The sequence below is a fragment of the Bombus pascuorum genome, chromosome 2 (assembly GCF_905332965.1).
Source record: "Bombus pascuorum chromosome 2, iyBomPasc1.1, whole genome shotgun sequence".
Lineage (NCBI taxonomy): Eukaryota > Metazoa > Arthropoda > Insecta > Hymenoptera > Apidae > Bombus > Bombus pascuorum.
In genome coordinates, this window is record NC_083489.1 from 13,394,210 (window position 1) to 13,411,587 (window position 17,378).

Consider the following 17,378-nt stretch of genomic DNA (forward strand, 5'->3'; position numbering starts at 1 on the left):
GTTGTTGAAGGAACTCGTGGTTGCACCTTTGGATGCGTGGACGTAGGAGAAAAGTGGGATCGGGCACGAACAACCTAATGATAGTGCGGTAACGTGGAAGATAATAGCCATAGAGAGAAGTAAACGGCGAAAGCACCCGTTTCCTCGTGGGCGGGTAACGCGGCTAATTCCGACTGTTTGGTTAGCAAGCATTTAAGGTTTGTCTTGGCTGTTGCTTCGTGTCTTTTAGACAGCCGATCTGTGTTCCGACCAAACGAAACGGAAGCTAAACGCTCCTGACGAGGTGACGAGCCGACGACTCCGCTCGTTCGACGTTCTGGCCCACTCTGATTCTGTCTGACCGATCGTCTGCCTCGAATTCGCTGTGATCTACAAACGACTTTTAACAGACTCAGCCCTCAATCCTCAACATGACTATTTCAATTAGTAATGTACACATTTATAGTACACATGTATTGCACATTGATATTAATATAACGATGTGTAATATGAGTGTATATATAGTTACTTACTAACCTATATAGTAATCTTCAGCGGTAAGTATTTATAAGAGCGTTGATTATTATACTTGAAGACCATACGAAAGAATCATAATAAATCTAGGCTCAATGACTTTTATAGAATGTTGATGGCTGAAACAGAGTATTTTAATATGATTTCATTGGAAAGAAAAACTGTTGAAAATGACAACGTGAGTTTGTGCTCGCCATCTACATGCAGATGCGCTAGTTACAATAAATAGTAACTAGAAGATAGCTCTAGATACGATCGATAGATTCAATCGATAGGTTTAAGATGTTCTTTTGTTTTTATCCCTAGTCGATGTACGAAAGTGCAATAAAGGTATTTCGGTTCAGAACGGTGTGATAGATTTATCCAAAGAATAAAATAATAGCTATTGTGATCCTACCTCTGAATATAGAAATAACAACAAAAACGAAAAGTAGATAGTAAATCCACGAAATTTTAGATGGAACTAACAGAATAATTAGCATTGTGACAAGAAATATTAACAAAAATTTTGGAATAGATAAATAGTAGTGTTCCTAAGTCAAATCAAATGAAAAATAAAATTGCATGATATTGAACTAGTTGACAGTATATTAAATTTCAAAATTGACTTTCCATAATAAAAAAATATTACTTCATAGGAACAAATAATCTTCAAGTTTATTCAATAACCAACCACATTTCTATCTTAAACATATCGTCTCGATTTTTCTATGACGATAACTGTTGTTTTCCTGTTTGAATAACTGCATTGATTCTTAATAAAGAACCAAGGGAAGATTGCTTGGATTTTGGAACAGAAAGGAAGATGAAGCAAGCGTGCAAGAGGAAACGACCTGGCCCGGGACAGTCTGGCAGTAGATTTATTTCCTTAAGACAGACAATGAGGAAGGAAATGTGGCTGATACGTTTTCAAGAAAAATAAACGTCTCTCGTGGCAGGAACGGAGGGTACAGAAGGGGACAAAGTTGGACTTTGCAGACGTTTGTTTTCGTCCCAGGCGAATCGGTCGCATTATAATGTTACTAAGCTCTAATCAAAATAACGTGGATTCGATGTGATTCCCTTGAACGACTCAACGATATTACTTTGGTTTAGAAAAACCTAGGTATACGATTCTCTCATGAAATTTGATCTGTGGTATTAAGTTACAATACGAATCTTCAAACCGAGAATTCTACAGTTTACACGATTTCTGAAGCAAGTGTAAGTCGTTGAGGACAACGTGAGAAGATATACATATTGAGAACGTATAAAATTACTTTAAACGGATAAAATTTTATGGCTTCTGTTTGGTGAACGATTGAAAGAGAAGCGAAAGAAGATAGAAACATTTAGATAAAACGTTATTTCCTAATCACATTTCCTAATTACATTGTAGGTGGTAGAAATAATGAAAGTGAAAATGATGAAGTTAGAAACATTTAGAACAAGAATGGAACAGATTCGAGATAAGAGTCGAACTTGTATTCTTCGAGATATTTACAAAAAAGAAATAACCTCTTCTATACAAGAATTATTACCATAAATCGCTACTTTTTATACAAACCCATTGAAATTGAGTTTATTATTTTCTTGTTATGTCATGGATAATAAACTTGTCTTTACAGGTTAGTGACATCGATTTAAGGGGCGATGTCTCGTGGGTTAATCGGGTTGTCTAACCACAGGTAGGTTAGACTTTTATTGTCTACATTTCTGAGATCATTTTTTAACAAATTCAACGAACGATAATTTATTGGTATGTTTCGTTTGATTGATTGCAAGAATTATAAAATTCGTGTAATTTTGATTGTGTAATTCATAACATAACACATTGACTTCCATCGTTATTTCAATTGAACCTGCTTATGATCCGTGCGATAATCAGGAAACAACGAAGCAAACTTTTCCTAGTTGCGTACAAACGGTGAAACGTAGAGTCGACTAAATCTGCGGGCAACAGAGAAGACACAGAACGCAAAGGCAAAACGTGTAGATACGTGCAGGCGAAACTACGCAACCCTATCTGCCGGAGCCAACCGCAGAATATCACTGCACATCCAGATAATCCCGCTGGCCTATTGATATGCTGATGGTGAGACGTGTCGCGTGAAATTGCCACCCGGTACGTATTGTCCGCCTGAATTCCGCTTGGGCCCTTTTCAACTTCGCACCCTCGTACCAGCCCGGATTCAATCCTATCGGTGCGAGCCAGGTTCCTCGTTTTAACCGAAAAAATCGTCGATTCCGAGCTGCAAGATTCGTTATATCGAACAAATTAATTTAAACGATTTTAAACTGTTTCGTGAAAAATCTCCTTTCATATTCTCCGGTTTTTGAAAATATTTGTAAATTGACGAATACAAGGGAATACTTTGAAGTCGTTTAATTAATTTTTTCGCCAAACTTCTTGCCCTATCTTGGCCAATTCGAAAAAATATAAAAGAATTTAGAAACAGGGAGACTTCTTCGCGAAAAATTACGAAGATTTAACGTTCGATCCTCGAGAAACGAGTGACCTACTCCCATAAGTTTATTTACGCTACGAAGATGACACGAACTTACAGTAAACTTTAAAGTGGATTTAAAAAACCGTGCGCGTAAAAACATCATTTTTCTACACTTTTTAGTATATACAGTGGACCCTAATGTAACCGTTGAACAGTTCAATTGTAGAAGTTTATGATAAATTTGAGGAAGATGATAAAGAGATGTTTTAATGAATAAATATTCCCAAGTAGAAGAGTTACCAAAATACTTGGAAGGGAGGATGAAGTGGAAGGACAGAAAAATACTAGCAAGATTCAGATGTGGAAACGAGACCAAAGCAAGAGAATACTGGAAGGAAGAGGGAGAAAAAAGATGCTAACTATGTAAAAGGAAAGAAGAAGACCTGAGACACGTAATAGAAGAATGCGAAATAACGGGAGGGACAAAGGAAACAGAGAAAATATTAAACGAGACGGGAGAAGGAATAAGGGAATTGAAAGCAATAATGGAGAAGAGAAGGACAATACAAGACGGGGAGGAAGGACAATAAGGAAGCACAGCAAAGAGGTAAAAGCCCAAAAGTTGCAATAGTCTTAGAAATAAATTACACAGCGGAGTGCACTATAATAGAATAGATAAAAGGAGAGATAGATACGTAAAAAAAGAGTTTAGAGTTTAGTTATATAGATATAAGGGAGGAGGCAATAATGTGATAACGCCATAAGAAGGAGAAAATGTAAAAAGCGTGATTAGGCAAAAAAATATGTAAAATCGAAAACTCGCCCAAAGCCGAAAGGCACGGACTAAGTAATAATAAATAATAAATAAATAAAATAATAAAATATTCCCAAGTATGTAAACTTGTTTCGCGGAAAGTTGAGTCAACCTGAATAGCAGTTTTGCCGCGAAAAATAAGAAAGAAATAAAATGTAACTTTCCCTCTGTCCATAATAAATTCATTCTCAAAGAGGCAACATCGTAACTATCGATACCGAATGGTAAACTTCGCGTGATGGTGAACAAAGAGGGAAATTTATTTCTTTAAACCGAACTTGTTCGATTGTTGATACCTACGATTTAGATCCTGAGGCGAAATCCGCGGCGAAAAATCGGACCTGGTATCAGGCCGGAAAGTGGTAATGCTAACCAGATTAGCTTTTTCTCTTAGTCGATTTGAGAAACAGCAGACACGCTGCACCGACGTGTTTGTTATCTTTATGCGCGGATCGCATCGGGCGCGCGCGCGTCATATTCTCTTGCATGAAAACGCGCGGAAACGGCGCTGCGTAAACCCTGGACGAGTTACAAGCTCGTCGAAGATACGACGCAGAATTGTTGGTTCCTGTAAAGACAAACACGAGCAACTTGCAGCAGAACAAGAACCTGCAACCTGGAAGTTTCTCCTCTTGCGGCGTGGAGAAGCGCGAAACGTTCCAGCTATTCGATCGACTTACTACCTGCTAGATCTTTGATCAAACTGCCGGTTGCGGTTTGATTATTTTCAAGAATGCTGAAATTCTGTGAAATTTATTCGAATGGAATTATTACAAGTATCTTACGTTGGATTCTTTACACGAAGGCCTCGCCAGCCAATAGGTGTAAGTTACTTCTAATTAAAACCGACTTGCGTCATGGAAGTACCTTGTTAAAAATCTTCGGTCGATAAAATAGTTTATCCATTTGTTTGAATATGGACATTGTAACATAACCTAACTAAACCTATCCGTCGACTGATAGTTCTGACAATGGCAGCATATTTGCTCGATTGGTTTTTAATGGAAAGTAACTTAGATTGACTGGTTTTTGAACTCTTCTTTATGAGTACAGAGTAAGGTATGGTTGTTTGAGCAAGCTAATCTTCAAAAGGAAAATAAGAATTCCAATTATTTATAATAATATTCGTTACGTCATTTGGGAATACTCAACTATGAGAAAACGTAGCTGCCACCTGACTGTAGCGGCCTCAATTATAAAGTAGAAGTACATAATTCACATTGTTAGTTGAAGATTGTTAAAATAACTCACATTTTTTACCTCTTATAGGAGAACAATTATAAAATTCAATATGTTGTCAATCAGGTCCACGTCGAATCTATTTTATTATTTAATTAATCATTGAGATTAAATGTGCAAAATTTTAACTAAAGTCGCCTTCAATAACAAAAGGGTTATCGTATTAACTGGCACAGTGGTGGTCGGTGAACCACGTTACTAAAATTTTTAGAATAATTAAGACAAAGTAGATTTCATGGATTAACAAAAGCTCAGCAACGCAAATGGCTTAGATGCTTAAGATTTTCAAAAAAAGCGTCCGAGTACGACATAACATTTTGCAAAAATTGAATGTTACGGTGTAGCATATTTTAATTTGCTACAATTACGTTAATATGAATTAAAATAATAATTCATATTAAACTCATACGTAAAGTATCGCGATATAGAGAAAGGTATTTTATGAAAATTATTTGTTAATACACAATTGTATGTTAATAAACATTGTATGCTACGAATATGTTAAAACGAATCCAAATCGAATCCGAAGGAGGAACTCAAAGACTCCCACCTATTTTTATCGCGCGAAAAAGCTCGCGTGAAGGGAACGAGTCGACATCGAGGCGCGTATGATCCGATCGGATTAACTCGTAGGAAGTCTCCACGTATTCCGTATGCCTCTCGTCTGCTCCCAGTTGTTTATACAACGATGAAATTTAATTCTCGGGACCACCGAACTCAGGAACTCGTGTAAACCAATACTCGCGGACTAACAGCCAGCCTTCGAACGCAAAAAACTTCAAAGAAAAACCGAAGTGAAAATCGTTCGAACGAATGTCGTCTTCGATGGCGACCTCGAACGTCACACGTTCGACAGACACTTTGACTGACGGAACGAAAAGCCGTCTAATAGACTGTTAATTAACTCGATGAGAATTCTAATCGATCGGTTGGTAACTTTGCTAAGTAAATGCCTCGTGATCTTCTGACCTTATACCGTTTCTTTCACTTTCACTTTTTTGGAATTTTGGAATAACTTTTGGAATAACTTTTGGAAATTTACATATGAAAACGATATACCGTTCTATACTTGTTACTTATTTTGTATTACCCTATACTCGTGTCTAGTAATGCACAGACTGCGGATTTCTCGTTCATAGAAAATTTATGGGAAACTGCAGAAGCGCACAGAATACACGCGATGAAAGATGTGAAATATGCGAAGTATTGCTCGTTTTATTTCTTTGCTCGTACGTATAAAACTTTGAATTTGCGTAAACATCGTAGCCCAGCAACGAATATGCGACGATCGACGTTAACGCGTAAGAATATAATTTTTGTCGTTATATTGGGTTGGCAACTAAGTGACTGTGGATTTTGTCATTAGGTGGTAATTTATCATATTTTTATTATTTTATTCGCAATTTCATGGAATAACGTAAAGTGGCAAGAGAAAGGAGTTTAAATCAAGCAAAATTAGATACCGTAGATCAGAACACAATATTTGCCAGAATAAATCGATAAGGAGAACAGACGAATCTGATAACGATCGTCGTGTTCTGACTGAGTCAATGTGAAGTTCTGTTCAGCTGTTTCATTATTTAATTCAACATGTCTGGAATTTGACGACACCGTAGGTCGCGACAGTGTTAAGAATGTAAGAAAATGAAGGTTATCGTGAATGTAAATATCGTTAATCGAAGTGGTGTTGTTCGCACAATGAGTGTTCCGAGTCTTAAAGAACAAACATTGGAATCCTACAGGAATAGTTAAAATTCTTTCTTGTACGTATTTGTCATACTACGTAATTGTCCGCCTAATTATAATTTTTTTTAATTATACAGATGTCCGTAAAAGTATGAACTTCCATAAGTATTTAAATGACTATAGTCTAATTCATGACAAAAAAGGATTACAAAGAAGTGTACATTCTTAGAAGATTACAAAGTACGGTCGTCTATTTGGGATCCATTTTTTAGCTGCATACATGAAAAATATGAATTTGCACGATGTAATAGCCGCGAAGCCTGAAACATTAAATCAAAATGATAAAAACCAATCCAACGATCTATCAGTTCGAATTTCGGGATTTCGAGTTGCGAGTTTGTTTTTTCTCTTGGATTACAATTTTAGCTCCAAGAGATGGCGTTTTGGGAGGCTAGCTGACCTTATTCCGTTCAACGGAAAACAGTCACTGTTCCAAAGATTTCGGAGATTTCGAGTTCGCGTTCGAGTTTATTTTTCCTCCTGGATTACGAATTTATTTCCAAGAGATGTCGTTTTTAAAGGCTATCTGCCTTTATCATGCCCAACGCAAAACATTCCCTGCGCTCGGAGATTTCAATTCCCGGCATTGAAAACGGTGCCTAAGGAACGTCATGGGACATTCGAAAAAAGAATACGAAACATCCGCGTAACAACGTTTTTTCTTTTTTTTTTTTTTTTTGTGTGTGATTCGCTAACAGCATGCGTCATAAAGAAAATGTACTTTTCTTGACGAGGCTCGTGACGTAATGCTGCCGACGAGGCCACGAAATTCCCGGTTTATTGTTTCTGCCGGGCAAAAAAGAGCCCCGGCCATATCCACGCCGATCTTATGGGATAGGTCATGGCGGTGGTTTATTTGGAAAGACCTCGAAATTTCTTAAACACCTCGCGAGAGGTGCTTGTCGACCAGTCAACGCGAAAAGGAGTACGGAAATTATTGTCTTTTTTATCGTTCATCCCAGCTTCAAACCGCCTTTTTGCTGATTACGCTTCCCAATACGAATGAGATTAAAACTTCACTGTGGTCCACTTGACAATTTTTTCTATGCACCTTGTTTAGATTCGATGGTTTTCTTCAAGAAATACCGACCTTCTTATTATTTATATCGTAGTTTGTAATTTTCATATATGTAACTCCTGCGCGCAACGATCAATTATTGTTATGGTATACAAATTTAAAAGGATTTATTATAACGATGCGTGTTTGGAAAAGTTAATTGTTTAGGAATAATTTGAGTTAAAATGTAAAACGTAGATAGCCTACAACGCTATAACACGTGTAGCATCTTTCAGTCTCTTCTTATTTTTTAACTGCAGAGTCTTATCAAATGGATTAACCGTTGGAGGAAATACAGCTGTGGCGAGCGACGAATTTAGATAGAACGCAAGCAAAAGACAATTAAACTTTGGCCGAAAGTTCGAAAGCGTTGCTTGTGTGGGTAGCCTTAGGGATTGTAGGAGGGAAGGGGTCGAAAGGGACCCGAATCGAAACACCTACAATGAACGTTGTCTCATTTAAATGAAAATTAAACGTCGCAGGTTGTCTCATCGATTTTTCCCGTTTCGAACTGAACTCGCGCTTATATGCGCGGAAAATAAAAGAGATCAAGGATAAAGACAATAGAATCAGCTTGAGATAAATTCTCCATAGATCTAATGAATTAGGAGAAAATAATTTCTAAGAAAATATATTAAAATAATATTATTAAATATAATAATATAATTAAAATATAAGAAAATATATTTCTAAGAAATAATTATAATACGTTCTGAGAGATAATTATTAAATTTTGTCGACGAGATAAAGACGATAGTCAGTCAAACAACGCCATTTAATCAGGCAAACTAGTCGTAGTCAGTCGTAAAGAGTTCGTGGAATCCAGAATACGTGAAACCATAAGTGCGAATAGGTGAACTTATTCAATGCGTTATTCAAGCTGCTCTAACAAATTTAAAGAACAGAAAAATTAACATTTATCAGCATTTCTCTTCTTAAGGAATTGGAATCGCACAAATTTCGAATATCATTTTGGCGAAGGACAACGTATTTAAAATTAGTCACATTGTTGTCTCTTATCGCGACACACGTTCGTGTTCGTCATCCGCGAAATTACAGGAACCGACGTCAAACAATTTTTATCGGCAGTACGATGAATTATTGTATGAAATGTTTTCTTAAGATAACCTTCCTTCTCGTTTTCTCGAAGACTTCCGCAATTTGCAAACTTTGCAATTGTCTGCAGACGTGCCGAAGGTTCTCAAGATCATTTGTTTTTCGCGATTTGCAACGAAAGAGAAAAAACATTTTAAAACGCTCGTTTCGAACTACATTAAACATGGAATTGTAGTCAGACAGACAAACAAATGCGAAAATAAAAAATCTCTTTGAACGCCGAAATGTTTCACATTGTTCCATGAAACCAGAAGAAAATGAACACGCAAGTACATTTATCGAAAACAAAAGTAAACGAGATTTTGTTAACCAAAGGTTTATTCAAATGGGATTTTTCAAACAGACAAAGATAATAACTTTTTTAAACATCAAATAAAAATCACATTTTCTTTGACAATAATAGCGATAGATACTTTGAATTCTGGATTTCTACTCGACAGGCTGAGATCTTCAAAATGATTTGCTAAACGTTCCCTAAAGAATTTCTACGGTTATTTTTAATTAGAATTATTTTTTAAATAAATTATTTTCAAAGTGGAAAACTTCGGCGCGATTCGTCGTTTGTTATTCGATCTATCGATTAGTTTGAAGAATTGTCGCGGATGATGCACGTGACTTGTGAAACGCGATTCGCGGAACTGGAAACGAAAAAGTGGAACATCGCGACGATCGAAGATATTTTGAGAACCTGGATAGAAGTTCGGGGGAGGGATTCATGAGGAGCCCAGTGGAAACGCTAAGATGGAAGCCGAGGTGTCCTCTCGAGTGTTTTCGCAAGACTGGAGTCGAACCCTTGGAAAAACAGACGCCAAATTGAATCCCTCGTCTATAAGAACGTGATGTCTCTCCCTTATCTATATAACTCTACCACTCGAGAGCCTTTTCCCCAGGGGTTTCTAGAGTTTCTTCGTCCACGGATTACACACCTATCTGTATTTCTCGCGCAAGAACCCCGTCGTATTTCAATTCGTCGCGTCTTTCAAAACGAACCTCTATAAAATACAAGCAACTCTTATTTTCGACAGTACTACGAAGATAAAATCAATAGAATTACAATTATCAGTTTGAAGTTTTACGCAAAAACACGTATTATTAATTATTTATAGATACCAGATAGAAATTTGATGAAAAAATATTGAATTTTTACAGTTGAATAAATATATTGACCAGGATAGTAATGTGAAAATTAATTGAAAAATATGGACATGTATTGTCATCGAATAATTCGATTTGAAATACAGTTCACAATAATAATTACAGTAACAAATTAATATATTCGTTGCTGGTAATTTTACCACTGGATCTTTTACGAAGATCCTAAAATAGCAAACTGAAGATTTCTACCATTGAATTTCTACCAAAAATTCTCTAATATCACACAAAATAATTCAATTCTCTTTCCTGTAAATAGAATCCTTGATAACTACTCTACCTCACTATATTTTAGTCAATTAAACAGTATCCATTGATATACATTAAACCACTACATATATATGTATATAGTTGGAAAACTCCGATTAGTTAAAAAATATGTCACTGAATCCCCCAGAAAATGAACACTGTTATAAGTAAGAGGAACGCGAATCAATCAGAACGAAATCACCACGTGGTCGTCACTTCTAAATTCTCCGTCATCCCGCGACCATATCCGTCGTTATCTGTCGAACTAAACAACGTAATTAAAACTCTCAAAAACTCTCTGGACAAAAAAACTCAATAATCCAACGCCCAGCCTTCGATCTTGTAAAATACGTCGATTGATGGGTATACGGTGTAAAAGTATCCGACGGCCGCGTAGTCGCGCGCGGAAAAATTTCGCGTGTGCTCTCACACCACACGCAGGGCGATGCTCATTGTCTCGCTTTTGTTGCGTCGGCCCTGCGCGAGTCACGAGGGCGTGACTGAGTTAGGAGTGTGGCACGATCCTTGGCAACCTAACCGTAGAGGCGTCCACGAATTTCCCTTTAATACTAGCTCTCTGATTGGTCGACTCACGTAGGTGGAGTCACATGATTGGCGGCCGGCCAATCACGTGGCCCGTTGAATAACAGGCGGCAGGCCGTCACGGGGTTTCTCGTGATTTTTCGAAGAGAAGCGGCACGTACGGGTCGCGCAGCCGTGCTGCCCGACACCGAACACTTCGTTCGCTCGCGAGGCCGAGGCCCCAGTGTGTTTTTACTCGGGGTTGAGTAAACTCCGGCCTGTTGTGTATCATAATACGCGTGCACGCGGGTTTACGGGTTAGCCTTGCATCGACCACTGGATGCACCCTTGTCTTGCACCACGCCGCGCCGCCTGTCTCTTCCTCGATCGACGGAGACCAACTTCCCAACAGACTACAGAGATATTCCGAAGCGTCAACAAAACACCATTTAAACGGTCTAACGAGTAAACGAACGCCGCCGTCTCCGTCTACCGCCGACGGAATTGATAATTCGCCGACGATCTATCGAACCGTGTGACTACCATGCCGATTCGAAAGTTTCAGTGAGTGACTGTATCGACTTGCCCAGAAATATCTAGTGAATTCCCTATATCATCATATACCGATTGTTTAGTGACTAAGTGTAAATAACTAAATGTGACTGATCGAAATCAGTGAGTGAATGTAAAAATCAAAGTTCACTGCCGTCTTTGGAGGATATATAGGACATTTATCGTATTAAATAAAAATGTCGTTACGTTAAAACTATTCTGAAAATATATATAGCCAGTGATCTAGATATATTATATAGATTCACGTATCACAGGGCAGGTGCCACTGAATCTTTTCGAAAATCAGCCGCTCGTGTTTAAAGTAAAGCCAAGATCAGGTGCATTTGTAAAGATGCATACGCTGTTCAGCGAGCAGAATGCATATTACAGGCACGCAACGGCGGTTCCTGTTGGGATGGGGACTCCGTCGTATCCAGGAGTGGGCGCCGCTCCAGGATACTACGAACAATACCGATACGGCGGTTACGCGACGGCGGCAGGTTACCCAGTCTCAGGCATAACCCAACAACACATTCACCATCCCGGTAAGGATATGGTAAAACCTCCGTATTCTTACATAGCTTTGATCGCAATGGCGATTCAAAACGCTCCCGACAAGAAGATCACGCTAAACGGAATTTATCAGTTTATCATGGAACGTTTTCCTTATTACCGTGAAAATAAGCAAGGCTGGCAAAATTCCATCAGGCATAATCTCAGCCTAAACGAGTGCTTTGTGAAGGTACCGAGGGATGACAAGAAGCCTGGAAAAGGAAGCTATTGGTCACTAGACCCGGATAGCTACAATATGTTCGATAACGGTTCTTATCTAAGGCGTCGGCGGCGTTTTAAAAAGAAAGATGCCCTGAAAGAGAAAGAAGAAGCTTTAAAGAGACAAGGCTTGGTTCCCGAGAAGCAACGTAATCAGGAGGAGACGAAACCTAATAACATTGTAATAGCGCCACCGTCGGACGCATCTACAAAGAAATTGGGCACCCTGGAGACGACTTTATGTAAACCGAAAAGGGAGCCGGTAAACGACGCTGGTGGTCATTGTATGGCTGTACAAGCGAAATACGGTCTTCATAGTCCTATTCAAGACACAAAGACAGCGGTAACGACGACGTCAGCCATCGCAGTAGCTGGCCAAAGCGTCATCCAAACTGCTCTGGGTCATCAAGTGCACCAAGCTCATCAAGTTCATCAAGACAGCATTCAAGACGTGTCTATGGGATTAGATCCTACTAGTTTTAGCGTGGATGCACTGATGACGACGAGAGAGAACAGCGCAGCTCTAATGACAAGGGATAATCCACACCATACGCATCATCCACACGGTCTTCAACATCCTCACCCTCACTCACACTCGATTATGACGAGCAGGGAGTCGATGGGTTCGGGGGTGGTCTCCAGGGACCACCTGCCCTCCGTTTGCGCGACTACAACTACGACGACGGCCGCCGTCGCGGCAATGATGGCGACCACTGGATACGGTCACAGCAGCAACGTGTCTAGGAGCAACGGCTCGCCGCCTGGAACCATGTACGCGCCTTATTGCACGCCCACGGCTGGTTACATAATGGATCATGCGGAATACAATTCGAGAAACCATAATAACAGCGCGGGACACTCGCAATGGTACCAGGAGGCGGCCAGCCCCGACGCCGCCGCCATTTATCAGGATACCCAATCGCCGAGCTGTCAGCTTTACAGGTAAAAACAGAAGTCACTGGTGAATCCTTTCGCTGTTCTACCATCGTTTATCCTTTGTTCGGGGAAGATATCTAATGAATTGTAGTATACGAAAAGTAAAACAGTTTAATTATTTAGATCTTACAATTGTACTATAGCGAAAGTACAATTTTTGGATAGATGTATCTAGATCAAAATTATTTGTTGTTTCATTGTTTATTTTATTACCATCTTTTTTTAAGTTAAAAAAGATTTTTCTTGTAAGATTTCTTTCCAAAGATGTCTTTCATAAGTAAATAGATAAATGTATAAAAGAGTAAAAAGATTTAATTACTTGAAATTAAAGATTGTATTATAGTTAAAGTGATATGAAATTTTATGATATAAATAAGTATAATATAAGTAATATGAATATAATATTGGAATATAATTGTACCACAATATATGTAGATAGTGTAGTGAGATTGGTGATGGCTAAGAGTAATAACATTAATTACTTATAATTTTAAATTGTATTGCCTTAAAATGTAGCAAAAGTGCAGTTTTATGATGCGCGAATATATAGCATAATACAAATTTTATAACGTATTCTAGCGAGAGCAGAATAGATATTTATTATTAAAAGTAAGAAATTTAATTTCCTGAAACTTCATTTTAATGTGAGAGAGAGAAAATGTAATTTTATAATATAACTATAATGTAACATAAATTCTATAACATAATTGTACCATAATATGACATAGTGAGATATTAAATGTAATAAAATTTAATTACTTGGAAAAATTTAATAACAGTGTTACATATATTGCGAATTATTATCCATGGATGTTTTCCTTTGCAAGAACGACTTTCTACTACTACTACTACTACTACTACTACTACTACTACTACTACTACGACTTTCGATTACTAACGAAATCGTAAAGTATCCACAATTTTCAGATCCAGCCCGCCAACTCCACTCTCATCGAGCGCAGCTCCGTCTCCACCCTTGTACCACAGATACTACCAAGACTGCAATACTGTCAACACTAGCGGAAATCTACCTATCACGTTGCACAAATACTGAGAATACCGAAATTCAAGGCCTCATCACCGAGGCCTTGAAGAACACCACACCGAGCACTACGACCCGAGCTTGGTTTATGTGAAACAAGAGTGGATCCCGTGCACGGAAGAGCTCGCCAAAGAGTGGAATTAGATAAGTCTAGAAATCCATGATAAAACGGTATGAAAGTAATATCAATTTGAATCTCAATTTGCCGAAACTATACGAACTAAACGATACGAAAATAGCTGTAGATATTTCATCGTTCATGTACTTGATAATAGTACAGTGAATGTATAACGTAGCACGTTATAGGTGCAGTAAAAAAAGATTTTAACGAATAGGAGAGGATCGAAGGACTCATGACAAAAACGATCCTTGTTCATATTTATCTCTAGCGTCTTTTATTTCTCTTCAATTTATTTCACTCCTTTTAATGAAATATTCGTCGTATTAAACAACTGAGTGGACTGCCACAATACTTCATTTTCCAGTAATTTGTCTAATCTAAGAAAAAGCAATTTGAGATTAATCAAGATCAAATCACTTTCTGGAATATGCTATATATTCATAATCAATTAATATTCGGAATAATAAACTTTTTACACTTTTAAATACGAAAGCTACATTTTTTTCTCGTCCAAAAAAATACATTTTAGGTATTGGCGCTGCCTTTCAATTACTATAAATATATTTATATTAATATTATAGAAGAATTATATTTAACGAAATCATAAAATTTTATATCTCTTGATAAAGATTGTTTTTCTTATGAGTCTGTCGATTATTAGCGATTCTTATCGAGGAAAATGCTTGCAGTGAATTGTGCGAATAATTCAACGCAACAGCGTTCACTAATTTCTACTTCGATTAGAGATATGTAGTTGGAGTGAAACTACATATAGTTCAAGGTATTTTATACTCTATCGAATCTTATTTCGGTTTTATGTATGTATATCGATCGAGAAATAACGAACGAAGGAAATAAATCGTCGTACGCCAACTAAAGTTATACATACTTGACATTTTCAAGACATTATCGCGATCAGAGTGAACACGTGTCCTTCTTCAGGACGTAAAAAGTTTAGTACACATGTACTACTTGATCTAAGGAGATAGCAGATTGACATATAGCTTCAAAATGGCCGCGACTGGCAGGAGTAATTTTTTTTCATTTCTTTATTTATTGAGTAAAAAGCAGAAAATTCGATGATTAAGAATCTAATAATAAATAATATTATTTTGTAATGCATTTTTTAGCTTTCTTCTCCAAAGTTTCTTTTTTCACATAAATTGTCGTTTAAATTAAATGTCAGCATTTTTCATCTCATGCTTTGAACTTTTTGTAGAGCAGTTTAATAACGGAAACAAATTCTGCTCCTATCTAACATTTCAAAAAACTCGGGAAAGTTGGAGTTTTATCTTTTATAGTCTCTGTTTTTCTTTATTCAATTACAAATATTTAATAATTGTTTCGTAACAGTCTATATAACTTTACTTAAAATACAGAAATTGTAGCTTTAATTTACTTAAAGTGCAAGAATTAAAGCAATGGACACGGAAGACTTTAAATATTCCAACATATTTTAAAAAATCAGAAAATATTAGAAAGGACATTTTAACTACTTAAACATATAAGGAGGACAGTATTATACAGATTGAGGTTTCGGGATGATACTTTCGATCTCTAAATACCTACGTGATCAATTTTATTGCATGTTGGATCATTCATTAATGAATCGGAAGAGCGAATGACGCGAGATGTGGCGTGAAAACAGATGTGAATATCAGTGATGATCGTCGTCACCTGAGCAAACAAAGGCAGATCTCTTTACTGATCTACGGTAATTTTGGCCGATTCAAAATTCCTTCTTCTCGCGATGATCTTGTTTGCACCAAGATACGAACGATCCTGCACACATTGCAACTGTACAAACCTGCAGGGAATTAATGAGACAGAAAAAAATATTTCAGGCAGTGCACGTGTCCCTATCGGAATTATCCATTTCCGGTAAAAACACGAGATCAATATTCAAGATACTTAGAAACAGATTTTTAGACTATAAAATAGAAGAATTGATAAAGAAATGGATGATTATTAATACAATTTAATATACCAGATGGTTCAATATAATTTTTAAACTGATAAATTTTATTTTAGTGATCATTTTTGATAGTTTTTAAAATCAATTTCATTAATAATATTCGCAATATGTTGGAGTATTATTTATATATTTATTGATCTTCTTTATATAGCTCTTAATCTTGGACGCCATATTGGAAATGAGAATATACCATAATGGTGTTTACAATCGAGGATTAATGGAATATAATTATACTTGGTACAGAATAGTCACTGTAGCAAAGTCGTTTTCTCAATTGGATTAAGAATTGATGGATGAAGAAAGTTACATCGATAATTCGCATCAAACATTCTTGTGACGATAATGGATACAGTTGATGGGAGTGATATAGTGAGGTTATACAATTTTCAACATTTATGTACATGTTTTGTAAGCAATTCTGTATAGTAATTTGAGACACGCAAGGGGAGATAAGAAGCCACAAGCCTCGTTCAGGATGATAATGTTAAATAAATAACAGTAATATTTTATTACACAATCTTTGGTAAGACGCTTAAATTATACATAAAGAGATATAAAAAAGGTTACATAACATTTTAGAACTAAATCATTTGTTATTTTTCACAATTTTAAATACTGATTTACAAATAATTCTTACAGTTTGAGATTTGAACTATCTCCATAAAAACAACATCAATCGATGTTTTTTAATCTGAAATCTAACAATTTATAATTATAAATAGTGTTTACGTATTAGCATGTGCAAATAATGCTCTATTAAAAAGATACAATTATGCAATAACAGGTAAATAAAAGGAATTGAAACAGAAAGAAACCTATAAGTACGTATGTTATTCTTATGTACGTATAGTAAACAAATAAATAAACAATAGTTATTTCTCGTATATGTGTCTCGGACTTAATGTTCTAATTTATAACCTCAAAATATCAGCGCCAGCCAATTATATATTCGATGAAAATGATGGAAGTTCTTTCTGCTAGTTAATTAAATGGAACGAGACAAAGGTGATAAAAATTAGTAGAAAGTGATACGATCGTTTTCGGTAGTGCGTTTATGTGTCTCGTCATTTTGTGCATTTATTCGCGTAACGTTATTCCTTGCAACCAATGCGAGCGATTTGGTTGCACGAAATTGGTAGTTTGA

The 17,378-nt window shown here is 36.8% G+C and overlaps 1 protein-coding gene across 1 annotated transcript; it reads left to right on the forward strand.

Annotated features, from left to right (window-relative positions):
• Positions 1–10,992: 10,992 nt before the first annotated feature.
• LOC132916570 (fork head domain-containing protein crocodile) lies at positions 10,993–17,040 on the forward strand. The gene is made up of 2 exons (XM_060976676.1): positions 10,993–13,102; positions 14,024–17,040. Exons 1-2 carry the CDS (start codon positions 11,742–11,744, stop codon positions 14,148–14,150), a joined length of 1,488 nt encoding a protein of 495 aa, XP_060832659.1. The 5' UTR covers positions 10,993–11,741; the 3' UTR covers positions 14,151–17,040.
• Positions 17,041–17,378: the final 338 nt, after the last annotated feature.

Excerpts from the sequence above, each read along its gene's own strand:
- LOC132916570 (XM_060976676.1), top strand. The coding sequence starts at position 11,742 with ATGCATACGCTGTTCAGCGAGCAGAATGCATATTACAGGCACGCAACG. Across the intron at positions 13,103-14,023 it reads CCGAGCTGTCAGCTTTACAG|ATCCAGCCCGCCAACTCCAC; the intron begins GTAAAAACAGAA and ends CACAATTTTCAG.